The following is a 26,107-nucleotide window of genomic DNA, read 5'->3' on the forward strand; positions in this document are numbered from 1 at the left end:
ATGTATGCTTGAGTGTTCTGTGAGACCCACAGATCCTAAACAGTGCCCTCAGATACACACAAAAAGTTTTGGCACGGGGTTGTCCCCTTGAAAGGCCCTGAAACAGAAACCAGTTTTCTTTTCAGTGCCCGGTGTCTCTGCTTTTGCTGATACTCATTTTCTCTTTCCTTGAATGTTGCTAGAAACTCTTGACTGGATTTCATGCCTCCAGATGCTCCCTTTCTAACACAGCCTCATCAGAGTTCTTCCTAAATTACTGACTAAATTACTAAATTGATCATGCAATTTTCTTATGAAAATCTCACCATTTACCCTGAAGATAATGTATGAGCCTTTTCAGCTTTGTTTCCTACACTTATACCAAAGTGCTAGTCATTTTTACTACTACAACTAAACTGGGCACACCTTTGAAAATCTGTACCCATTAAAGTCCAAGTTCAAATGTTTCCTAATCCATGAAGTCTTCACTGAAACTTCTCATCCCTAATCTCGGCAATACTGTTTCTTCAGCTTCATTTCATGGTATTTTGTTTATCTTCCTAGAATAGACCTTATACAATCTAGCCAAGATGTAGTAGGATATTTCTTGCTACTGGATTTTGAGCTGTTTTGTGGCTGGGGGATTTTTTTTTTTTAATTTGTCTTTGCATTCCCATTGCCTTAGTCTAGTGACTGACTCATATTCCTGGTAAGTAAATCTGTTTTAATCTCTTGAGTTCCTTAAAATGTTTCCATAATAAACCAAAATCTGATTGAAGACCCTAATTTCAGGCAACTTTCAATCCAAAAATCAAGGGTATAACCTAGATGTTAGCTGGACCTTCCTGGCATTATGTCCTTCAGGTCAGTATCCATGATCAATATATAACTCAGTTGTGAAATGTCTTGAGTTTCCAGAGAATTCACCCACACTAGGTAGTTCAAGAATTTAATAGTCAAACTTTTAACAGGGCTATATAGCTCCAGCCATCTTCCTTATTGTCTTCCTTTACTTCACTCCTTGCTTTTGGAACACATTTCTTTTACTTTCTCATTAGACATGTTTTAACTTTCTCTGAAGCCCTAGTTCTACCCAACATACCTAACCCATAGGAAATCACCTAACTTAAGTAGGATTATTCTAGATATTTTCTCAGCTAAAGAGATTCTCTCAAGATTAGTTATTGGCCGGGCATGGTGGCTCACGCCTGTAATCTCAGCACTTTGGGACGCTGAGGTAGGTGGATCATGAGGTCAAGAGATCAAGACCATCCTGGCCAATATGGTGAAACCCTGTCTCTACTAAAAATACAAAAAATTAGCCGGGCATGGTGGTGGCCACCTGTAGTTCCAGCTACTCAGGAGGCAGGAGAATCACTTGAGCCCAGGAGGCAGAGGTTGCAGCGAGCCGAGATTATGCCACTGCTCTCCAGCCTGGCGATGAAGCGAGACTCCATCTCAAAAAAAAAAAAAAAAAAAAAAAGAAAAAATTAGTTATCAATCCAGCTAGTAAAAGATTTTCTTCTTGTTACGTCTTCCTCTGAGATAAATATTTGAAACACTTTGCAACTTTATCACATAAATTCGCTCCTCAAAGGCAAGTCAGAAGACAATAAAAAATGCTATTTACCTGTGGTACCTGAGCCTCCTGGGATTCATAGCCCATCAATCCATCCTCTTTTTCCTCAGGCAGTTACTCTTAAACTTTCATGTGCTTCAGAACCACGTGCTGGGCTTCTTTGTAACACACTCCTAGACCTACTCCCAGAATTTCTGATTCAGCAGGTTTGGGAGTGGGGGAGCATTCTGTATTTCTAAATGACTTCCAGATGATATTGATGCTGTCTGTCCTAGGACGACACTTTGACAACTTCTGCCATAAGTAGTGCTTAAATTTGGCTGCACATAAAATCAACAACTGGGGAGCTTTTAAAAATCTTTATGTCAAGGCCACACCCCAGCCAAATAAAATTTGAATCTGGGGGGATAGATTCCGGGCCTCGGTATTTTTAAAAAATTCCGCAGGTAATTACAATGTTCAGTTAAGTTTGAGAATCTGTGCCCTATAGGATTAAGCATAATTCCCCTTTGGGCCTTGTTATGGTAGACTCTCAAGAAAATCTCTTTTTTGGGACCTGAGACTATCTATACTAAATACAATAATTTTCCTACTCATGAGAAGCAAATAGGAGCAAGAGATAGGGATTACTGGGAATTGTGCTTAAACAAGAATCTGTGTGATTTAACAAGCATGTAGAAGGTCACAGGCATACCTACTTTAAATGACTTGCCAGAAGTCTTTGTTTAGAAATCATGATTGCTTCTGATTTAAAGAAGGAAGGGAGGATAAAAGATATGGCTCAAATGAGGTAAATGTGCTGTAACCTTTGTTACCTCTGGTTCACATGTTCTGCCAAGGGAAGTAATAAATGGCATCCCATTCAAATTGAGTCTCCAGCCTGTTTCCCTTCACATTTTTTCTATGCATAGAACCTGCTTTCCAGGTAGCAAATTAGAGGGCACAGTTTGTAACTAGGGCTTCAAGTTTGTTTCGGGGAGTCTTTAGAAAAGAGGATGGGATCTACATTTCTCTGCTTCTGGGGATCTTGTTGGAAATTTGACCTCAAGTAGCTGAGTCATACTTAAATCAACTCCAGCTACTTAAGTCTGAATTGGTGCCTCAGAATTTCAACTCATACAGGCTTGTTTCCTTAGAGTAGGCAGTATTATTTCTCCCTTTTCCTAAATTATCTTCATTAAGATTGACAAGAGGGGAGACCCCTCTGGGACATCAAGAAATTCAAACCTCAGTAATGCTCCGCTACGGTAAAATTTGTGCAATTCTTATGTAACTTATTCCAATAAAATCTTATTCTCCAAACCATTCAGAAGCCTCTCTTTACTGACTGCAAAACTCATAGTCTTAATACATATGAAGAGAACTTTTCTCCCTCTTATTGGTGTGCAAATCCCTATGGTTCTTTGTGATACCTAGACCCTTTTCAAGTGTTAAATATGCAGCCTGAGATAGATGCATGGGCAGTTTTGATATTACATATGACCTCTGCTGCTGGGACCTGTTAACTTTCTATTCATTTCTCTGAGTGTGTCTACTAGCCTCAATGCTTAAGTGGCATATTAAAACCAAAACTCAAAATTCCCCTTTCCAATTTCTGATCCTTACTTCCCAGGAATGTCCTCTGATTTTTTTTAGTGACAGGCAGCCTATACCATAGTCTTTAATATTTGCACAATAGCTGTCTCACAGAAGGAGCCAGGTTCTAAGAGGTCTGCCCTAGAAGATGGAACATGGATGGAACTTTGGGTCAGTTCCAAGAAGTCAGACTATGAACCTCCTTGCTCCTTATAGTAAAAAAAAAAAAAAAAAAAAAAAAAAAAAAACAAAACCTTACTCTCCTGCTGCTTCTTGACCACTCCTGCAAGCTTAAAAACTTTGAACAGGTATGGCTGTGAGTTCCTCAAAGGCAGTTTAATTGATGTCACAGTAGTTCCACACTAACTCTAGTGGCCTGTGCAAGGTTAACCTCTACTTCTACAACCAGGTATCCAACAATTTAGATTCATGATGTAAATACTCTCCTGCTGATTTTTGAAGTGGAGATTTAGTATAGATTTAGTCCTGAACCGTAGCACAAAGGAGCTGGGTTAAAAATCAGTGACACTTGATTCCATTTGGGTTCTCTAGGCCTCGTAGTCTCATTTGTTGTCTCTATATAGCATTATATTAATCCAGGCATGAAAATCAGCAATTCTTTGATATTCTCTATAAAGTTGCTCCATCAAAATTCCATATTAATTTTGCTGAAGATTTGACAAGTTCTGGGGATGGGGCATATCAAGCACTGCACATCATTCTCCCAACATCTCACTGGTTTTCTGTCCCAACCTTGGTCTCTCTTCTCAAATAGTAAACGACTTTTTTTTTTCTTGCCTCAAAGTACTTTTATCCCCTTTTATGAAGTTTTGGGGTCAAGAGACATCTATGCTTCTGAGAGTCACTTAGCACAAGTGAATTTGAGACATATTTCTAACAAAAACATCTCTTGCTAACAAAAATTCTCATGTGATTTTCTTAAGAAAAATGTCAAGTGCCACTTATTGACCCCATTCAATATGCCAGATGTTATATTCGACACTTTATGAACATTATTTCACTTAATCCTTGTAACAATCCTTTGCAGGAGGCAGTGTGTTTTTCCATTTTTAAAAGAAAACTCGGGCTCGGAGAGGTTAAGAGCACATTGATGGTAAGTGGTGGAAGTGAGGTCTGAATCTAATATTGACACCACAGCCTATGTTCTTAATCACTATCACTACGCATCAACTACTTTTCTGGCACATGCTGCTGGGGATATGCCAGATACATACTCTTTTGTACGTTGTGCAATACCGCAGAGGAATGCAAAAGAAACAGCTCTCAATGGGGCAAAGGGCTCAGTACTCTCAAAAGCAGAAACAGCCTGGAGTGAAGTCTTGAGCCTGTAATTCTAGCACTTTGGTAGACTAGGGTGGGAGTATCCCCTGAGCCCAGGAGTTCAAGGTTACAGTGAGCTATGATTGCACCACTGCACTCACCTGGGTGACAGAGCAAGACTGTCTTAAAAAAAAAGTCACATATATACATGGAATATGCAATTAAAATATATTTTATAAACTATCTGCTATGAAACCTGTGCCAGTGTGAACTTTCTCCAAATTTTAATTTACGGCTGTCCGTGGATTTAGTCCTGAGTCTAACAAATAACACAACCTAATAATTATTGCCTACTTTGAGGAAGATATTATTTTGGTTTTTGTTAAGAATAGAGTGAACCATAAGAGATTATCTCAGACCTCAAGAGTTTATCCTAGTTGGCTTATAAGGCATGTGCTCTCGAAAAGTTGTTACATAAATACGAAAAGTATACTAAGTGTTAAACGACTGGTCCAGCTAAATCAGTTCCCGAAGACTGTGCTGGTTAGACAAGTCTACAAGGAAATGGTGAAATTTACAAGGAAATGGTGAAATTTCAGTCCAGTTTTGAAGAACGGGTTTTGAAGGGCTGTAGAGAAAGCTGGAAGTACACTCCAAGCGGAAAAATCACTGGGAAATATACTGTCTTACTATCATACGCCGCTCCAGAAAACCACGCAGCCCCGCCCCCCAGCTACTAGCGCTGGGAGACCCCCAAGCACTAGGCACTCGCAGATGAGGAAGCCCCTCCCACAGCGGCCGGGATTTCGGACTCGGAGCGCGAGAAACAACGGGATAGCGCCTGCCTCGCCGAGCTTCCGCTTCCGGCCCTTCAGGCTCTGTCTCTGTTTTGGGAGGGAGAAAGAGGTGGGACCTAGCGCGGGACGCGCAGGCGCACGGTGGGCAGCTGCAATGGCGCCGTCGTGTACCCTTAACAGGTATCTGCTGCTCATGGCGCAGGAGCACCTAGAGTTCCGCTTGCCGGTGAGTCCGTAGAGCCCTCCGCAACTTCCGACGGAAGAGGACGCTGGAGTGGAGTGGGTGTGTGGGTGGAGGTGATTTGCATAGCCCCAGGAGGCTGGGATTCGGGGGTCTGTGCTGGTCAGCGCGGGTCACGCGTCCCCAGTCCTCGGGCGGGGTGAGCTTGGCGGAGGGTGTGTGCGAGAGAAGTCCGAGACCAAACCCCTCGGCCTGCTTAAACGTTTTCATTCATTCGTTTGCCCGTGTACCAAGTACCGGAGTTAGGCAGGTGAATATGACCGGTCCTCTCACTCCCGGAGCTCTTCGTCTAGCGGAGGATAGAGACATCTAGCAAATGCTCAGGCTAGTGTTTTAAGTATCGGAATCTGCGGATCAAGCTCAGTGGAGGGGATGGTGGTAGGGATTAGATGATGGAGCACTTGAGAAGAGTATTTTATTTATTCAAGAAACGTTTCAGAATGCATGTAGTCGAAGATGCTACACTGGGCATATAACGATGATGTAAACAACCTCTGCCCTCTAGGAGCTTACTGTTTAAAGGCAGAGCAGACACATAAGCGTTGAATGACAAAATAGCGTTGGTAAGTGCAGTGATAGATGCACATGGAAATATGAGAGCACGTGGAAGGGAAGTCTAATCTACTTGAGGGGTTGGGAATGTTGGCCTTTAAGAGGGCTTCCAGAGGAGATGACACTTGAAATAAAGGATGAATAGGAGTTAGAGGACCAAGGGGGGAAATCAGTAAATTAGAATTACAAGCTGTTCATTATTATGGATCACTAGTTATGTGACCGAGAGTGGTAAGAAGGGGGCAGGGGAAGTAGAAAGGGGCAAGAAAATGAAAGCCTTGAAAACCCTGGAGCTTGGAAGGGGGATTTATTGAAGAGCCTTAAGTAAAAAAGTGACCACAAAATTAAATCAGTTTGACAACACTATGGAGGATGGATTTGAAAAGAGTAAGACTTGAGCCAGAGACTAGTTAGGAATAGTCTTGTTAATAGATTAAGAAGGTCTGACCTACAGCAATGGGTAAGAGGATGGGATAGACTGGGAAAATATTTTGGCCATACAGTAATTAGGTCTGGATTGATTGAATATGTGGGAAAGGGGCACCAGTCAGGTATGACTTCTGGGGTGTATATAGGTAGGAGTGTCTCCATTTAATATAGAGAACATAGGCAGATGTAAGATTTAAATTTTGTTTACACTGAGTTTGATGTGCTCGTGTAACATCAACCTGAGGTGACCAAGAGGCAGTGGATATATGAATATGCATAGAGTATGGCAGAGTGATCTGGACTAGTGATAAATATTTGAGAGTCTTCTTCATATGAAGACTAGGAGAGGGGATGAAATTACTCAAAGGGTAAGGTCAAAAGAATAGTGGGCCAAGTATAGATGCTTGGTGAAGGGGTGGCCTACCCCTCCACACCTGTGGGCGTTTCTCATTAGGTGGAACGAGAGACTTGAGAAAAGAAATGAGACACAGAGACAAAGTATAGAGAAAGAGGAAGTGGGCCCAGGGGACCAGCGCTCAGCATACAGAGGACCCACGCCGGCACGGGTCTCTGAGTTCCCTTAGTATTTATTGATAATTATCTTTACCATCTTAAAGAAAAAGAAGTGCCAGGATAATAGGATCGTTATAGGAAGAAAGTCAGCAGTAAGATATGAGTAAAGTTCTCTGTGACATGAATAAGTTTGAGGAAAAGTGCTGTGCCTTGATATGCATATGTAAACATCTCCATAAACCTTTTTAGTGCAGAAAGAATAGCAGCGTGCTAGCAAGTCCCGCCTTTCGCCCTAAGGCGGTTTTCTCCTTTCTCAGTAAACAGAACATACAATCGGGTTTTATATCGAGATGTTCCATTGCCCAGGGACGGGCCAGAGACAGATGCTTTTCTCTATCTCAACTGCCAACAACCGCCAAGAGGCCTTCTTTCTTCTTGTACTGGTCCTCCTCAGCACAGACTCTTCATGGGTGTCAGGCTGGGGGACAATCAGGTCTTTCCCTTCCCACGAGGCCATATTTCAGAGTATCACATGGGGAGAAACCTTGGACAATACCTAGCTTTCCTAGGCAGAGGTCCCTGTGACCTTTGGCAGTGTGCGTGTCCCCGGGTACTTGAGATTAAGAGAATGGTGATGACTTTTAACCAGCAAGCTGCCTTCAGGCACTTGTTTAACAAAGCACACCCTGCACAGCCCAAAATCCTTTAAACCTTGAGTCACCACAGCACATGTCTGTTGCAAGGACAAGGTTGGGGGTAGGGTCACAGATTAACAGCATCTCAAATACAGAACAAAATGGAGTCTCTTATGTCTACTTCTTTCTATATAGACACAGTAACAGGCTGATCTTTCTTTCTTTTCCCCACACTTGGAAGCATTGATATTAAGGGAAAGTTGGAGGAGGCCATGATGGGCAAGTGCCAGAAGGTGTGAGACTGCAGAAATCAGAAGGGTAAAATTTTAGGAAGCAGGGACAAATGGATAATGTCGAACGCAGTTGTTTTTTAGTGAGAAAAGAGTGAAAAAGTGTTCATTCATAGTCCCAATTAGAAGATAATTAATTGGTGAATTTTCCTAAAGCCGATATGTTGAGTTTTAGTAGGAGAAGCCAGGTGGCTTGGTTTAGTAGTCACTGGAAAGTGAGGAAGGGGAGATAGGATAGACTCAGTGCCCTTAGCTGGAGCATGAGGGAAAGTAAGAAATTGGTTAACAGTTTGAGGAGGACCTAGGGTGAAAGGAGGATTCTCCCCATGGAGAGAATGAGATTGAGCTTAAGTGTATTTGTAGGCTGATGGGAAGAGAAGGGATAAAAGGGCATGGTGGGAGGGGTTCTCTTTTCAGTAGGAGGGGAGATTGGACAAGGAAAGTTAGGTGGGTGTGGAGTAGTTGCCTGAGGGCCTGTTTTGTAGGTAATGAATGAGTGGAAGTTATTTCTTGAGAGATGATGGGCCAGTAGTTGAATGTGGAAATTGAGACAAATAGTAAAACTTGAAATAGTTATTGAGAGCAAAGGGGAGAGTTGACAAGGAAAAGTAAAATGATTGAGTGGAAAAGAGCATAGGTATTAGAGCAATGCTGAAAACCAGCTGAAGGTGAAAGTCGTATATCTGTAATCATGCTAAGATTCTGTGATTTTCTTCAGTTGTGTTTAACTCATTGGCCTTAGGAGTCACGAAGGAAGATTGTGGCATTGATTGAGTATTAATGTTTTGAGTTTCGTGGAGGAAATAAATTTTTAATTAAGTCTTAATTGACAGAGGACATGTTCTGTTGGTGAAGAGGATTGGAAAGTCCCCTTCTGTGAGAAACGGAAACAGGCTTAAAGGCACAGAGGTGGCCGGGCGCGGTGGCTCAAGCCTGTAATCCCAGCACTTTGGGAGGCCGAGACGGGCGGATCACGAGGTCAGGAGATCGAGACCATCCTGGCTAACACAGTGAAACCCCGTCTGTACTAAAAAATACAAAAAACTAGCCGGGCGAGGTGGCGGGCGCCTGTAGTCCCAGCTACTCAGGAGGCTGAGGCAGGAGAATGGCGTAAATCCGGGAGGCGGAGCTTGCAGTGAGCCGAGATCTGGCCACTGCACTCCAGCCTGGGCGACAGAGCGAGACTCCGCCTCAAAAAAAAAAAAAAAAAAAAAAGGCACAGAGGTGTGATTGGTTATGATAATTTGGAAGACTTGGGGAGGGAGGTTGAAGTAGTGGGCATTGAGACCAGAGAGGTGGTAAAATCTAGATTTGCAAATGTTTTGACACCATTCTAAGGAGTTTGGATTTTTTTTTTTTTTTTTTTTGAGACGGAGTCTCGCTCTGTTGCCAGGCTGGAGTGCATTGGCGCGATCTCTGCTCACTGAAAGCTCCGACTCCCGATTCAAGTGATTCTCCTGCCTCAGCCTCCCAAGTAGCTGGGACTACTGGTGTGCGCCACCACGCCCAGCTAATTTTTGTATTTTTAGTAGAGACAGGGTTTCCCTATGTTGGCCAGGATAGTCTCGATCTCTTGACTTTGTGATCCGCCCGCCTCAGCCTCCAAAGTGCTGGGATTACAGGCATGAGCCACCGCGCCCAGCCAGGGGTTTAGATTTTTAGATTTAATGGGTAGCCACTGACCGTTTTTCATTTTAAGCCAGGAAGTGACAAGATCATTTGTGTTTTAGAAAGATAATTCTAAAGTACCAGAGAAAAGATACCACTTAGAGAATACTGGACTAGAACTAGAGAGGCTCAAGAGTGTGTGTAAAGTAAGGCAATGCAGTGCCAATGGAGTGGTTAGACTGTGGTCTCCAGCATAACAACCTTAGTGCTTGGTGATTTTTACTTGTTCTTTCCATTGTAAATTCTTAGTCAGCGTATTACCCTTGTGCCAGTTTATTCTTCCAAAAATTCTGTTCTGTTTTACAGCTTCATTCTTCTTAAGATGAAAATCTTTAGTCAGGCATTCAAGGTCCACCACTGCATGGTTCTTTCCTTTGTGCTGTCACTTCCCACCTAGTCCTTAGTGCTGCCAAAACTGACTCATTATTCCCTAAATTCCTGCTTTCACCTTTGCTCTCTGTGTTTCCTTTAGTCTGGTTTGGGTCTTTCCCATTCTTTATTGATTTTTACATAGTATTCATCTAAATAAATCACATATTTATTTCTTTTAGCTTTATATGTTTTACATGATTCTTTTTCAGATCCAGTTTCCTTTTTGTAGTTTTTCCTCCTCTGCCAAAATTCTTATTTTTTCTTGAATCCCCTTCAATATAGAAAGCATAGTTATGTTAAAGTATATGATAAAAGGGATCCTGTGGGTCTGTTTCTATTGTTTCTTTTGGTTCTCTTTAATGTAGTGTGCTGGGCTGTTTTTTAAATATATGCCAGATGTTGTATTTGAAAATTTATTTGAAAACATAATTTGAGGGCTGGGATGATGTACATCCTCTTGAAGAAGATAGGAACACGTAGGAGCATGAGGAATCTAGGATGGGTTTAACTCATTTTCAAGCATTAAGCCCTGTTCATGTTCTGATTCCCATGTACTCACAGAGTGTAGCTTTTTGATATCCTAGTGTAAATTAGGTGGTTCATCAAGTATCCTTTTCTCCCCCTGGGTGACCCTTTCTCTTTTTTTCCCTTTCTATGGGCACTCAGAAGGGCTGTTCATTCTTGCAGCTGTTTTTGGATTTGTAAATATCTCAGGGAAAAAGCGGCTCCACCTTGGAATTTTTGTCCTCTCCTGGATGTTGGTTTGGTAATTTTTGTTATCTTTCTATGCCTTCAATTAGATGGCCAACTTTTCTAGTTCTTTTCAACAGGAGGCTTAATCTGAAATACCTCTTTTGCCATCCCTGGAAGTTGAATTCCTCTGTCATTGGGTTAGATTTTTATCACGGATTAAGGCAGTTTCCATGAAATTTTCCTTCTCAAACTGAAATAATCTTTTACTCTGTTGTACTCTAATGCTTTTTTTGCTTTTACCTGTTTAAGAACATGTACTGTTTTTTACACTTTACATTTCAGTTGTGAGGTGGTTTCGTTAGTTCTACTAGACTTTAATTTCCCTAAGATAAATGTGTGTGTATTTTTACATAGCTCAGGGACTTGCACATATTAGTTGCTTAAAAAATTTTTTTGCGGGGGCGGGTCAGGCGCAGTGGCTATCACCTGTAATTCCAGCACTTTGGGAGGCTGAGGTGGGCGGATCACAAGGTCAGGAGTTCGAGACCAGTCTGGCCAACATAGTAAAACCTTATCTCTACTAAAAATACAAAAAAGTAGCTGGGTGTGGTGGTGTGTGCCTGTAATCCCAGCAACTTGGGAGGCTGAGGCAGGAGAATCGCGTGAACCTGGGAGGTGGAGGTTGCATTGAGCCGAGATCACATCATTGCACTCCAGCCTGGGTGACAGTGCAAGACTCCGTCTCAAATAAAAAAAAAAAAATTTTTTTTTTTTTGGAGACAGTTCTCTCTCTGTTGTCCAGGCTAGAGTGCAGTGGTATGACCGTGGCTCACTGCAGCCTCAAAGACCCAAGTTCAAGCCATCCTCCCACCTTAGCTTCCTGAGTAGCTGGGACTACAGGTATACCACTATGCCCGGCTAATTTTTTTATTTTTAATTTTGTAGAGACCGGGTGTTGATCAGAGGCTGAGGGTTGGTGCGAGGGGGCAGGGTGGGGTGGGTGTGGGGGAGTTCTCACTGTGTTGCCAGGGTTGGTCTCGGACTCCTGGTCTCATGTTATCTCTTTGCCTCAGCCTCCCAAAGTGCTGGGATTGCAGGTGGAGCCACCACACCTGGATGCTTGAAATATTAAAATCAGTGATATAGAATCTCTTCTGGGAAAGGCAATCCAAAGGACAGTCTATACTTTTGGGCCCATCTACTGCATTAGAACTGATAAGCAAGGACGCTATAATGAATGGCTGCCTTTATGAATTAAAATGAGAGATCAGGTCCAGTTTTGCCTCTGATAGAATTAATCAGGGCCAATTATAGTTGGCAGCTACTTAATGTAGTTCTTATTGTACTAAGTAATGTTTACTGAAGTTCAAACTCCTGCACTTTATTGCTTGTCCTGAAGCAACCTTTTAAATGGATGAAAAAGCAAGTAGCTGAAATAACAGAAAAGCTCATGGAATTAATGCCCCAGATCATGCTACATTTTTATATCCAATATTCAATATAAATTCTTTTTTATTCCTAATGTAGAAAGAGTCTCAACTGGAAAGTTGAATTTGCCATAAGATTAATTAACATTTTGTGTTTTGCTTTTTCCAAGTAGGTTGATGAAGTAGTGTAAACATGTTTTGCTTTTCAATTTGAAACTTGGGTTATCATATTTATTCTCAGTTTTAGGTGGCTGCTTAAGTTTTGGGTAGTAAAGATAATGCTGTGCCATAAAGCTTTAGTCTCTCATTTTTTTTTTCCCCACCTAACTCTTAGAATCTTTGTGTTTTAGCCTGTTGCAGCTTTTTAACAGTATATTCCAGGAGCAGCAAACTTTGGTGTTTTAACTTGGTTGTAGTTGGATGTTTTAAATGTAAAGCTGACTCTACAATATGCTTTAATACAGAACAAACAACAATCATGCAAGATCAAGTAACTTAATCTATAACTTTATTTTTTTCTTTTAAGTGCTATAACTCTATCAGTCTTGGTTGACTTCTTGAGCCCCTGGACTTCTAGGACAGTTGTCAGGATCTTCATCATTTTGATTCCCTTAATAACTGCCTATGTTCTGTGCTTCTCTCTTTGTAGTTCACCCAACGTGATGAGGTAGCTATGATTCCTGTTTTACATATGAGGGAACTAAAAGTTGGAGGATTTAAGATTCTTGTTTAAAGCCACATCGCTAGTATTTGGAAGAGCTGAAAATCAGATTATGGTCTATTTGACTTCTAAGTCTCATGTCTCCTATTCAGATTTGTGTTTTCTTTGTTGCAAAATAACCTTTGGGCTGCCTTCACTGATTTATCAGTAGTCTGTGATAGTTCTTGGTTGATCCATCTGATTGAACTAAATTCAGCCCCTTCTAACACTGAATTTAAAAAAAAAATGATTTGTTGCATAGACAAAGGAAAAATAGAAATGGCGCTAGTAGCTTGAACTTCTTCTTTTTGATCTTGGGGGCGGGGGGACCCTCCTGATCTGGGTATATTTTCCCTTTTGATGGCTGTACCTTACGGTGGGCTTGGTGTTAAAGGCTCTTCCTTCTGGTTGGGAGGAAGGGGGATAGTAGGCAGCCAGCAGTGGGACACTTTCCTCTCACTAGGTTCCATCCTCCGGAAGACCTATAGAGGAGTGTGATTCTACCTGTTTTATGTGATTTAAGGAGGTAACTTGTTAGTCATACAAATTATAAAATTTGTATAATTATTTGGGTTTATCAGTACAAAGTGATTGCTTCAAAGAATATAAACACTATCTGGACGGATTTCAACTTTGCATGATTGATGCTTTTAAAGTATCTATTATGTTGGTTCTCTTTCTAGTTCTGTAACTTTATGCAGAAAGAAGATGAGATTAACTTAGTTACTTGTGCTTAATGAATACCTAGTGGTATGCCCTGGCTGATTATTTTTTCCTTTTCAAACGTCTTCAAATCATCTGTCTGATTTTCATGTTGACTTTATTCACCAATTGTCAGTTTTACTAATCTGCAGTTTGTGTAATCTGTTTTCTTCCTTTTCAAAATCAGGGAATTTTCTGATTAAGTGTTTGGTAACTCTTCTGTTGTCTAAAATTTCTCAGAAATTACTTACCTGTGGTTTTTACTCTTAGATTTTTTCTGAACCCTAAATTGTAATTGTCTGATGTTGAAGCTTAAATGCCTCAGTTAGATCATCAGCCTACTCTTTTTTATTTTTTAGTCATATAATACCTGTCTCCCTTAGTACAGTTTTAGTTCCTTTTGTTAAAATGTCTTTTCTATATCATATTTTCAATACAGGAAATAAAGTCTTTGCTTTCGCTTTTTGGAGGTCAGTTCGCCAGCAGTCAAGAAACTTATGGAAAGGTAAGTTAAATTTTCATTAGACCGTATGGAGTATACTTAGAAATAGAGCCTTAGGTTTGAAGAGAAGTGCATATCTTAAATTTATATTTGTGTGGTTACTTGTATCTGTTTCGAGAGGCAGTGGAATAAAGAGGATATTTTGGGAAACACTGTGGTTTTGTTAAGAAATTTAGATTTATTTCTAGTATTTTATTTGTTTTAAATTTTTAATCAACAGTTGCGTCATAATTTGTATCTGTCCTTTCACTTAAAAAAGGGCTGTGCCCCGTTGGTGAGTTGTGTTTAGAATTTGAATTTAGAATTTAGCAGAATATGGGGCTCATATTGAGAATCATTTTAAAATTTGAAATTGTGCATTGTATGAGATTGTGAATATATGAGCTTTGTATTTTGCATAATACTGTAGTTTATCAGTGTATGACAGAAGATTGGAAAATAGAAAAAAATAATTTGCAGTTCCTCCTTGACATGACTCATAATTTGGGGATGCTGCCTTCCAGTCTTCTTTTGTTTGTGTACTTTTTTTTCCGCATTGTAATTCTAGTTCTGCAGCCTGTGTTTCTCACCTGATAATGTCAATATAGGCATAAGTTGTTACCTGGCCTTTATCTCTAACATAGTTACATAATTAATCTAACCATTTCATTTTCTTCAGGTTGCTTTAAAAATTTTCTAAATAAAAGTAATACTAAGGTGAACATTTTTTTCCTGTTTGGATTAGTTTGAATTTTTCTGTTGGGTGGGGTAAATATTGGAAGAAAAAAGATGGGGTATATACCCAAGGTAATATAAGTCATTCTATTATAAAGATACATACGTGTGCATGTTCATTGCAGCACAATTTACAATAGCAAAGCATGGAATCAACCTAAATGCCATCAGCGATAGACTGGATAATGACAATGTACATATACACCATGGGAGCCATAGAAAGGAATGAGATCATGCATACTGTGCAGTCATAAAAAGGAACAAAATCATGTCCTTTGCAGGGACATAGATGGAGCTAGAAGCCATTATCCTCAGCAAACTAATGCAGGAACAGAAAACCAAACACCACGTGTTCTCACTTACAAGTGGGAGCTGAATGATAACATATGGATATGTCCAGGGAAACAACACACACTGGAGCCTGTTGGGGGTGGTAGAGTCTGGGGAGGGAGAGCATCAGGAAGAATAACTAATGGATGCTGGGCTTAATACCTAGGCGATGGGGTGATCTGGGCAGCAAACCACCATGGCACACATTTACCCATGTAACAAACCTGCACATCCTGCACAGGTATCCCTGAACTTAAAAGTTGAAGAAAAAAGAAAAAAGCTAGGTGTGACAGGAAGGATTTCTTGCAAAAGATGAAAGAGCTTCAGTTGAAAGTCCTGTAGTGTTGGACTTTTACTCCTGAATGACTTTCAGTTATTGAGGGCAGGAGGAAAGGAAGGAGAATGCGGATATAATTGGCTAAGGGTGATGAAATGAGGTCAGGATCCTTTTGGATTTTGCTGTATTCTGGCAAGAGGTTATCTGGGTGCAGCTTACCAGAGCTTATAATCTTGGGTGTTGGGATAGAGGATTGGGAAAACACCCCTCATGCACTTGGAGCTTTTTTCCCCGAGACAAAATGTAAAATAGTAAAAGTTAATGAGAATTTAATAATGTACCTCACGATTTTCCATCATAGTTGTTTCAAAGGGCCCCTCCTTCACCCTCAGATGGCCACAATTACCTAGAAAAAGGTCTCATTTAGCAACTAAGAAATACATTACTTAGAAATTAAAACTGAAATAGCTGTATTATAAGGGATGATCAACCATGATGAATTTCAAGATTATACTTTGGGATATAATATGCATTAATTCCTTTAGTAAAGCTACATAAAAGGGCAGATAAAAAATTAATGTTTAATTTGAGGATATATTCATTTATAGGGTCATTATAAAAATGTTTTTACTGTATTATTCTAATTTACTCTTTTACTATTGGAACGATTTTTATTTTGGTTACAGTCAGATCAGATATTCTTACATGAAAGTAGCAAATAGGCACTTCTTCTTAGTGACTTCTTGAATAAAAGCATATGATGCCATGTAGCCACTTAGAATTAAGTTGCATATTGTTATTTTTTTCAGTCACCATTTTGGATTCTTAGCATTCCCTCTGAAGATATTGCAAGAAATTTGATGAAACGGACAGTGTGTGCCAAGTAAGAGAAACTTACGTTCTCCTGCATGAATATACTGTTACTTCTCGTAACTACTCAGTCCTATTTTTTGCTATATTGGCATAAAGTAGTGTGGAGGCTCAGTTTAGCTTGCAGTTACAAACAACTGCCACTGGGTGGCGGTGGGGGACCAGAGGAAATTTACCTGCTGAAACCAAGAATCTCTGGGGAAATGTAGACATTTGTTTTCGAATAATTTTTTTAAACTTCTATATTATGTGGGAATATAGTATGAGATATAAACACTTTGTTCTTACGCAGGATAGATGCCACATATAATTATAACCAAAGTGCTGAAAATCCAAAAATGGTTTTTTCATAGATGGTTTTTAATTGGATGAGCAGATTAGTGAAGTGTAAGGTAACAAAAGGTGAGGAATGCCATGAGATATGTTTTACTGTTTCAGTTGGTAGAGAAAAGAATTATGAGTATCAAATCTTGATATGAATTAATGTAATGATGCTGTTCATTGTTTATCCTCAGTGTTTCTAGATTTTATCATTGGCATCCACTTTTCATTTCTTTTTTCTTTGTACTATTGGAAAATTTTCTGCCATCAGATTTGAAAATTAAACTGTATTTTTAACTAGCATCTTAAAGATCAAACAGATTGTGTTATCTTTAAGCTACTTTTTCTTCCTGAACATTTTGGCAGATTGCTGAAAACTTTCTTTTCCTTAGAAATTATATTTGCTAATACAGTGCAAATAAGAATTTACATATATCTAGCTTTATTAACATGGTTAGCAATGTTTTATATCATCATATGTAATTGTTGTATTATGGAATTGGATAAAACCCTATAGTTAGTTAACTTCATCCTATTGAGAACTACCTGCAGCCTTTAATCTTTTACAGTGAAACTTGTTAACAGGCCTTATTATGAAATAAAAATGACTAGAAAACAGAAACATAACTTTTAAAAAACTCTTTTTGAATAATTGCTTGTTGGGTTTAAAATAGCCACTGGAGTACTAAGAACTTGTATGCTTCTTTCAAAACTCTTGTCTTCTAATTAATATATTTGATTAATAACAATTAACAATTATACAATTGTTATAACAGTTATACAATTAACAATTGTATAAAATAATTTTTAATTGCTTTTTATTATCTATATATTTTGTGTAGCTGAGGTATACCTTAAGTGATAGCTAAGTGAGATTAATATTGTAGAAGCCTTTTCTCTGTAAATTCAATAGAAAAGGAAGAAATCGTTTGCAAAGCAAAAAATTTACAATTTAACTGTATCAGAATGAAGATAGACTTTTATAAAAGCATAGATTCAAACCAACTTAGATTTTTCTGTGGTAGGAGGGGATTGAAAGTTAATTTATTATTAACATGAAATATTTTGAGCATGCGACAAAAAGGTGAAAAATATAACAAGTACCTAGGAATATACCTTATTAGATCTCAACATTTTGGGTAACTTAGTTACTAAAATTTTGTGTGTGTGTGTGTGTGTGTGTGTGTGTGTGTGTGTGTGTGTCCTTGTGTGCGCATGCGCATGCATGACAGAGTCTCACTCTGTTGCCCAAGCTGGAGTGTGGTGACATGATCTTGGCTCATATTAGTCTCAAATTCCAGGGCTCAGGTGATCCTCCTACCTCAGCCTCCCAAGTAGCTGGGGCTACAGGTGTGTGCCACCATGCCTGGCCAATTTTTTCCCTTTTTTGTAGAGACAAGGTTTTGCTATGTTGCCCAGGCTGGTCTTGAACTCCTGGGCTCCAGTGATCCACCCACCTTGGCCTCCCAAAGTGCTGGGATTACAGGCATTAACCACTATACCTGGCCAGCTAAATGTTAATAACATTTTTATTTGGTCATTAGTCTTTTTGTATTATGGAGAAGACATTGGGAATAATTGACTTTTCTGCAGCTTTTTACACATTTATCTAAAATAACTGATTTTACTGTCTCATTTGTTCTAGACTAAAAATGTGAAAACTTAGAAAATATCCTGAATTATTGAAAATCCTTCTTTCCATGTCAAGTTTAACTTCTGTGTGTGGTTTGGGCTTAAGTTATATTTGTTTCCAGGATACATAATTTTCGTTTATACTTTGCAAAACATAGGCAATAATCAGTGGAGTGTGCGTATAGAACTAGTAAAATGACTGTACGTATTACTGTGTGAACTAAGTTCTTTACTGAGGTTAGTACCAATCATTTATTTCCTAGGTCTATATTTGAACTATGGGGTCATGGACAATCTCCTGAGGAGCTGTACAGTTCTCTTAAAAATTACCCTGTGGAGAAGATGGTGCGTAGTAAAATGTGGTTTTACATAGGCATGCATGCAGATTCTGTAGAATTAAAATGCTCAAAAAACTGATTTCCTTTTATTTTAGGTTCCATTTCTACATTCGGACTCTACATACAAAATAAAGATTCACACTTTTAATAAGACATTGACACAAGAAGAGAAAATCAAGCGAATAGATGTAAGTAAATTTAGCAAAACAAAAACCCTACATGATGAATGCAGTCTAGCCATTTTTGATATGTAGGAATACCTAATGTCTGTGAAGTGTTTATTTTGTACCACATTGTGTGCTAAGTGCTTTTCATGTTTTATTTAATGTTGACTCCAGGCTTACAAGGTAATGTTATTAGATAAGTGCCATTTTTCATAGTAAATTATTATAAGACATTAGCATTTCTTTTGTTTTTTAGGCACTTGAATTTCTGCCATTTGAAGGAAAAGTGAATTTAAAGAAACCACAACATGTATTCTCTGTTTTGGAGGATTATGGTTTGGACCCAAACCGCATCCCTGAGAATCCACATAATATTTATTTTGGTAGATGGGTGAGCAAGTGTTCTTTCTACCTATGTCAGTTTGTTTTTTTGAAAGCTACGTATTAGGTCTTTTGTTGACTCATATGTAGAAATTTAAAGCAGCTAAAGGTCAGAACTACTGAATGGATTAAAATTGGTGAGGAGTATGTGATTATGTTTTGTTTTGTGTTTTCCCAGAGATTCTTGAATGAAGTGCAAGAGGCTTGTTAGATATAAGGAGGAGGTGGTATATCTGGAAATGTTAAAGCAAGACTTCCCAGAACATCTGGGCTTTTTTGTTTGTTTGTTTTTGTTTGTTTGTTTTAATAAAGCAGAGAAGACACAGAGTGCTGTGGTAGTTGAGGAATCTCATTTGTGGAGATTTCCAATCTGGGCCTTCCATTCCAAAAGAAATGGAATTACTGGAAAGCAGTTCTGCCGACTTCTCTGAGGCTTTAAGTGGGTGATTGGAAGCTGTGAGTGGAAGCTGTGACTTATGGTAGAGATTATTGTTACATAGGAGAACAAAAAAATGGGCATACCTTAACACCTACCTCTGGAATAATTGCATTCAAATGCAGGTCATACTTGTTTTGAAAAGACAAAATAAATGGAATGACATTAAGCAATAAAAGGTTTTGTTCATGACTACCTCAATTACATTATTTTAAAGAAACTGGAGCAGTAATAAGTGGAAAGAAGTTCTTATCAGCAAAATACAATGGTCTTATTGTGAGTGATTATCTTAAGTCCGTTCTGTATGGCTGTACTAACCTGAGAAATATCTCTGATTTAGATTGCAGATGGACAGAGAGAGCTTATTGAGTCATACAGTGTCAAAAAGAGACACTTTATTGGAAATACAAGTATGGATGCTGGTTTGTCGTTCATTATGGCTAACCATGGAAAAGTGAAAGAAAATGATATTGTCTTTGATCCATTTGTTGGAACAGGTATTTTTATTTAACTTTTAAGCTAGTGTAGAGATGTTGCTTATTTATATTAATGAAGGTCATGGTAATATTTTTGCTAAAAGAGTAAATGGATCATCGTTTAATTGTGTTTGGATAATGGCCAAGACACAACCACGTACTTGTATAATAGCTAGTATTTAACACTTTGCCACTTCAAAGATGATGCTGATAGAATTGTATGGGTTTTATTCCAGATAAACTACTAGGGGGGAGCATCCATCTAATTTTTTTGTAGCAGAAAAACTTTCAATACCATACATTGTAGGAATGTTGTAAAGCTGTATAGTTTATTTAAATAGGAAAACTCTTGGTGAAAGAAAACTTGAATGACAAGATCAAAAAAATATATTCATCCATGTTTAAATTCGTAACTGTATATGTGGATGGAGAAAAATAGTTAAGATATCCCATCTTTGAGTTGGTTTGTGGAGGTTTATAAGTAAGTGTGAAAATAAGAAAAGGTGTCAAAGTATCAATGGGCTAGATAGCCTGGTCGCTCTGGCAGTGACCTTGGTTTTTTGTGCACGATTGGGATAAATTTTATGGAAGTCCTAAAACTCCAAGTTTACTTCATCTGACTCTGTGTAGACTTTTTCCTACTTCCACTCAATTTTGCTTGATCTTGCCCATACCCAGCAAATACTTGTATTTATATTTGTTTGGCCAAACTCATTATGGCTCAGTTTGTGGTTGGAGCCTATCCCTGTAGCCATCTTTCCCCTTGGGCAGTGATGATGCAGAGCTAACATTTATTGAATAGCAAATGTATCAGGTACTATAGTTTGCACTCTGATGCTACTATCTAGTTTAATTCTTACAACAACTAACATGGAAATACTTTAAAAATTTGCTTGAGGAAATTATGGCAGAGAGAAAGGTGAAGTGAACTGGCCAAGGTTATACAGTATATTGGTTTCATAGGATTCAAACTCAAGCAGTCCAACTCCAGAGCTCATGCCCTTAACTTCGAGCTGCCTCTCTCTGCATTAGGATCTGCCAACCAGTGATTACACCATGTACTAACTTAAGGAATATGACCACATATGCTTAGGAAGAAGTAGTATGAAGGTGAATCAATTTCTAATTGATGGAATGACTTTCTCTGTTTATTGTTGAGTTAATTCACTGGCGAGTCTTTCTTCTCTGCCAGTTTCTCCATATCACCTACCCTCAGCATACTCTATATTATTCTTTTCTTACCCACTCTCATTATCCTAAGTAACTCACCCCAAATTTTAAACTTTTTATTGGAAATAATATCAAACTTTCAGAAAAGCTACAAGAATGAAAGTAGAACAAAGAACATCCATGTATCCTTAACTTAGTTTAAGCTGTTGTTAACATTTGGCCTCATTTGCTTTATCATTTGTTCTATTTGTTTATATTTAACACAATATTTTCTTTCCTGCATCATTTGAAAGTTGTATCCATCACATCCCTTTACCCTTCACGTAATTATTTCTCAAGAATAAGGATATATTCTCCTACATAACCACAGTACTGTTTTCAATGTTAATAGATGTATTAATATAGTACTTTGATGTTCATATTCCAGTCTTGCCAGTTGGCCCAGTAATATTAATATTTTTGACAGCATCCTTTCCCCCTTCCTGGCTAGGATCAGGTATTATATTTTGTTGTTAATATTTCTTCGATGTCTTTGATTTGGAACACAGCCAAAGTTTTTTTTCTTTTGTGAAATTTGCACTTTTCAAGATGCTATTTCTCTTCTCTTTATTTTTTATCTAAATTTTTTCTCATTTTGGGTTGTTTGATGTCTCCTCAAGATTAGGATTAGGTTATACATTCCCAGCTGGACCACTATATCAGTGATTTTCGTGGCCTTCTCAGGGCTGTGTACATGATGGCATTCTGCCCTGCATTGGTGTTGGTAATTTTGATCATCTGGTCTAGGTTGTGTTTGATTTTTTCCATTCATAATCATAAACAGAATTACTGGTGGTTTTATTTTATTTTATTTTTTTCTTGCTATTAAGCAATCTGTGGAGAGACACATTAAGACCATGTAGTATTCTATTCCTTATCCAAATTTCCTCTCACCATTCAGGTCGTCAGGTTTAGTAGCCATTGATAATTCTTTCCTGAACCAGTCTTTACTTTGATGGTTTCAAAGGTGTGATTTTCCAACTCCAGCGCTCCCTCCACAGTTAGAAGTCAATGTTCATTATTCTGCTGTAAGCAAAAGCCCTTTCCTCTCTTCCATGTATTTGTTTTTCTATTTGTTATGAATATGAACTAGTGGGTTCTTCTTTTTAACCCCGATGGTCTGTAATTCATTATATTTCTTAATTTTCATTCATTTTTTTAATAAAATTACTTTTTTAAATAAAATACTTTTTTAAAAAAATTACTTTTTTAAAAAATTACTTATTTTTTTAAAATCAATTACTTTTATTCCTCAAATTGTGATTTGCCCAGTCAGAGCTCTTTCACATTGAATCTGTCTTTGTGACATGTTCATATCCTTTTTTCTTTGGAGTACTTCCTTCCTTTCTCTTCTATTTGTTGAAGCTCTGGTATCAGTCATTTCTCCAAGGAATTTTTGTTTCTTTTAGCAGGGAGATGAAATCTGGATTATAGATCCTTTCAGTGGACAAACTAGAAAATATATGTGCATATATACACAATATGCATGTAAGTGCATGTGCAAATATACAGGTATATATTCTTATATACTGTGTGTATGCACATACACAGGCATATACATATTTTAGACACTGTATTTGCACATATACTACAAATTGCAGTCAGTCCTTACAGATTTCTTTTTGACTACCCTATTCTGTTGTTTATATGCACCTTCTACCACAGTGAGAACCCTGGTTCCTATCTACATCAACACATTGACTTTTCTCATTTCTATATCTGAAATGGTTTCACAGTTGTTTTGCTTATGCCACTTAAAAAAATCCTGTGAATAAGAGTTCAGGATGTGTTTTCGGTTACTTACTGTAAGGGGCAGTAAAGTCAAGTACTGTGCCTGCTTTTTCCCTTTTCATTTAAAATTCATTTGGGTTCATTTGTTCCAGTTTGCCCTCTGTTTTAAGTTTTTATCTACCATCCCCTACTCCTTGTTGATTTACTTTTATTTTCAAATATGTATAAGATGAACTTGCTTCCAGAAGTCAGAACTACACAAGAAGTGGTACTCAGAGAGGTGTCACTTTACTTTTATAACACTTCCAGCCTGTTCTCCCACCTATCCTAGGTGACTAACTTCATTGTTTTCTAGTTGATTCTTCCTGTGTTTTTATTTTGTAATGATAAGCAGATATATATACATTTTCTTATTTTCGGTGCCTTGTTACACAAAAGGTATCATACTGTGTATGTTGGTTTTAACTTTGCTTTTTTCACTTAGTGGTATTTCCTGGAAATCACTTCCTGTCAGTTCATGGAGCTTATCTTTATTCTTTTTTAGTTTTGCTCCATGAGTGTATGTACTGTAATTTATTCAAACAATCTCCTATAGTTGGACATTGGTAGTTTTCAGTATTTTACAGTTACAAATAATGCTTGTAATGACTAACCTTTGTAATGTTGGAGATGTAGCTCCAGAGCAAGCTTGTCCAACCCGCAGCCCATGGACAACATGCGGCCCAGATGGCTTTGAATGTGGCCTGACACAAACTTGTAAAGTTTCTTAAAACAGTATGAGAATTTTTGCAATTTTTTTAAAGCTCATCAGCCATCATTAGTCTTAGTGTATTTTATGTACAGCCCAAGACAGTTCTTCTTCCAATGTGGCCCAGGAAAGCCAAAAGATTGGACCTGCCTGTCCTAGGGTAAATTCTTACAAATAGGATTTCTGGGTTGAAGAGTGTATGCATATGCAGTTTCATTAGATGTTGCCAAATTTGTCTCCATTATACTATTTTGGATTCCTACCAACAGTTGTAGGAGAGTCCCTGTTTTTCTACAATCTCACCAGCAGAGTGTATATTCAAGCTTTTGAAGTTTTGCCTGTTCTGTTGGGTGAAAAATGGTATCTCAGTGTAGTGTTAATTTATATTTCTATGGTTATGCATGAAGTGTCACAACTTTTTATATTTTAAGGGCCATTATGACTTTTTTTGATTTGTCTTTTTTTGTCTTTTGCCCATTTTTTGATAGCAGTTTTGGTCTCTTTCCCCCTCATTTTTCAAGGTCCTTTGTAAGCTTGGGATACAACCCCCTCACACTCCCCCTCTGTTTCTGTGACATATGTTGCAGTATTTTCCCTTAGCTTGTCATTTATCTTTTGACTTTGCTACTCATTGATTTTTGCCATGCAAAAGCTTTCCCCACACTCAAGTTAGACAGGAATTCATTTGTGTTTTCTTCTAGTACTTTTGTAGTTTTACATTTTTTCGTTTTAGATCTCTGGTTCATTTGGAGATTATTCTTTCGTATGATGTGAAGAATGGATTTAATTTATCTTTTTCCAAATGCTAAAGCTTTTATTCTTAATCTTATTCTTGGACTTTAAAAACTTTTTCTGTCAATTGAGAATAATTCTTTTAGATATATACATGTACAAAATGATTAATATATATACATACATAGACTAGACCACAGAGTTAAAAAATATGGTTGCCAGTATGGGTAATATTTTTTTGTTGAGTAGATGAGGCTAGATTTTGAAATTATCTTCAGAACTGTCAATATGTGGACCATTCGTAGTATGTCGAGGGTCAAGGAGACCTGCCCCTGTTTGCTTTAGGGCAGCTCCTCACAGTGGGTAGTATATTGGGAACGTCTGACTGTTCATATAGGACAATTAATAGGAAATGAGAGGAGAATCTTTGCAAATGTACTGCTAAAATATATTTTCATAATTTGTGTTTGCAGTTTAAGTATAGCTTTAGGACATCAGTCAATTTTTGGCACTTTTGTTTTGAAACATAATAACCAATAATTGTGAATAGACACAGGTCTTAAGCACAGTTTGTCCTCTCTTGGGCCTTTTGCCTCATCAATGGGTAGTACCTTCTGAAGGACTGGAGAAATATGTAGCTCTGTGCCCTCCTCCATGGCCATAGTTTTCACAAAACACAAATTGTTGATATTTTTCTTTTGGTTGCCTTTTAAATAGCTTTTTAAAAAAATTCACATGTCTAATCCCCTTTTTATTTTAAAGGTACAAAATTGAAATGTATGTAGTTTCCCAAATGTATTGCCCACTTACTACTCATGGTTTGTGATTTTTCTCAGGGATATAGAGTAGGGCAGAAAGCTTCTGGGAGACTGAAAGGAGAAAAATAATCTTTTCATGCCTAAATACTTTTCCTTGTTTCTTTTAGACTGTTTGCTACTGTTGTTTCGAATGACATTATGGGTGGCAGAAACACACTTTTCTTTCTATTTTAACAAATACATTCGTTTTCATTTCAGTAAAATTTTTTTTTTTAATTTTGTGTGTGTCTCTACTTTCCCAAAGGGGAAGAGCTATAGCATTGTGTCAGCTCTTAGTTGTTAGGAAGTGCTACTGTTCTCATGAGAGTTTGGCTAAAGGAATGATCAGCATGAATTTATTGAATAACTATTAATGGCACAGTCCTGTCTGTGATACAGTACAAGACTTGCGAATGGCATATATAACACTCTTATTAACAGAGTGTGTAGCTTCTTTACTTAATATAATTTGTTTAGTAGCATATTTTGCTTTTGTTTATCTAATTGGTGAGTGAATATGTTTTTACTTTAATTGGTGCTAATCCCAAAGGAGGTAATATGATATAAAGAAAAGAATAAATAGAGCAAAGTTTAAATCTTTTTACCAATTAGTATGTGACTCTGGGCAAGATTCTTAACTTGTCTGGGTTTCACTTCTATCATTTGTAAAATGGTAATACTAATATATTGTGAGGATTGAGTCTATATGTATATACAATATTTCTAGGAAGTCACCTGACACATGGTAGACATTCAGTGAACTGTAATGGTTATCATTATTACTTTTTAATTATTATTTTGATAAGATTTTAGATGCCTTTTTGGTGAAAGATGTTAGATGTAGCTAATATTAAATGGTGATGATAAAGAGTTTGACCATAAACTTATTTTCTAGTACTCTTTTTGGCTAATTTCCAATATACTAATAATTTGCAACTGTTGGCAGGTTATAGCAGCAGGCAAGGGAATTGAAATATAAAATTATAAATGTCTAATTCTTTGTTTATAATTAAAAG

At 37.9% G+C, this 26,107-nt stretch overlaps 1 protein-coding gene across 4 annotated transcripts in view; it reads left to right on the forward strand.

Annotated features, from left to right (window-relative positions):
- Nucleotides 1–5,287: 5,287 nt before the first annotated feature.
- LOC105465555 (tRNA methyltransferase 11 homolog) overlaps nucleotides 5,288–26,107 on the forward strand; it is a 106,926-nt gene continuing 86,106 nt past the window's right edge. For all 4 annotated transcript variants that reach the window (XM_011714028.3, XM_011714027.3, XM_011714029.3 and 1 more), the window contains exons 1-7: nucleotides 5,288–5,437; nucleotides 13,873–13,938; nucleotides 16,066–16,139; nucleotides 18,343–18,424; nucleotides 18,513–18,605; nucleotides 18,838–18,972; nucleotides 19,739–19,895. In XM_011714028.3, the coding sequence (XP_011712330.1) occupies nucleotides 5,366–5,437; nucleotides 13,873–13,938; nucleotides 16,066–16,139; nucleotides 18,343–18,424; nucleotides 18,513–18,605; nucleotides 18,838–18,972; nucleotides 19,739–19,895 (679 nt within the window). In that variant the 5' untranslated portion in view covers nucleotides 5,288–5,365. The remainder of the gene's footprint in view (nucleotides 5,438–13,872; nucleotides 13,939–16,065; nucleotides 16,140–18,342; nucleotides 18,425–18,512; nucleotides 18,606–18,837; nucleotides 18,973–19,738; nucleotides 19,896–26,107) is intronic.

This window comes from Macaca nemestrina, chromosome 5 (assembly GCF_043159975.1).
Source record: "Macaca nemestrina isolate mMacNem1 chromosome 5, mMacNem.hap1, whole genome shotgun sequence".
NCBI classification, from domain to species: domain Eukaryota; kingdom Metazoa; phylum Chordata; class Mammalia; order Primates; family Cercopithecidae; genus Macaca; species Macaca nemestrina.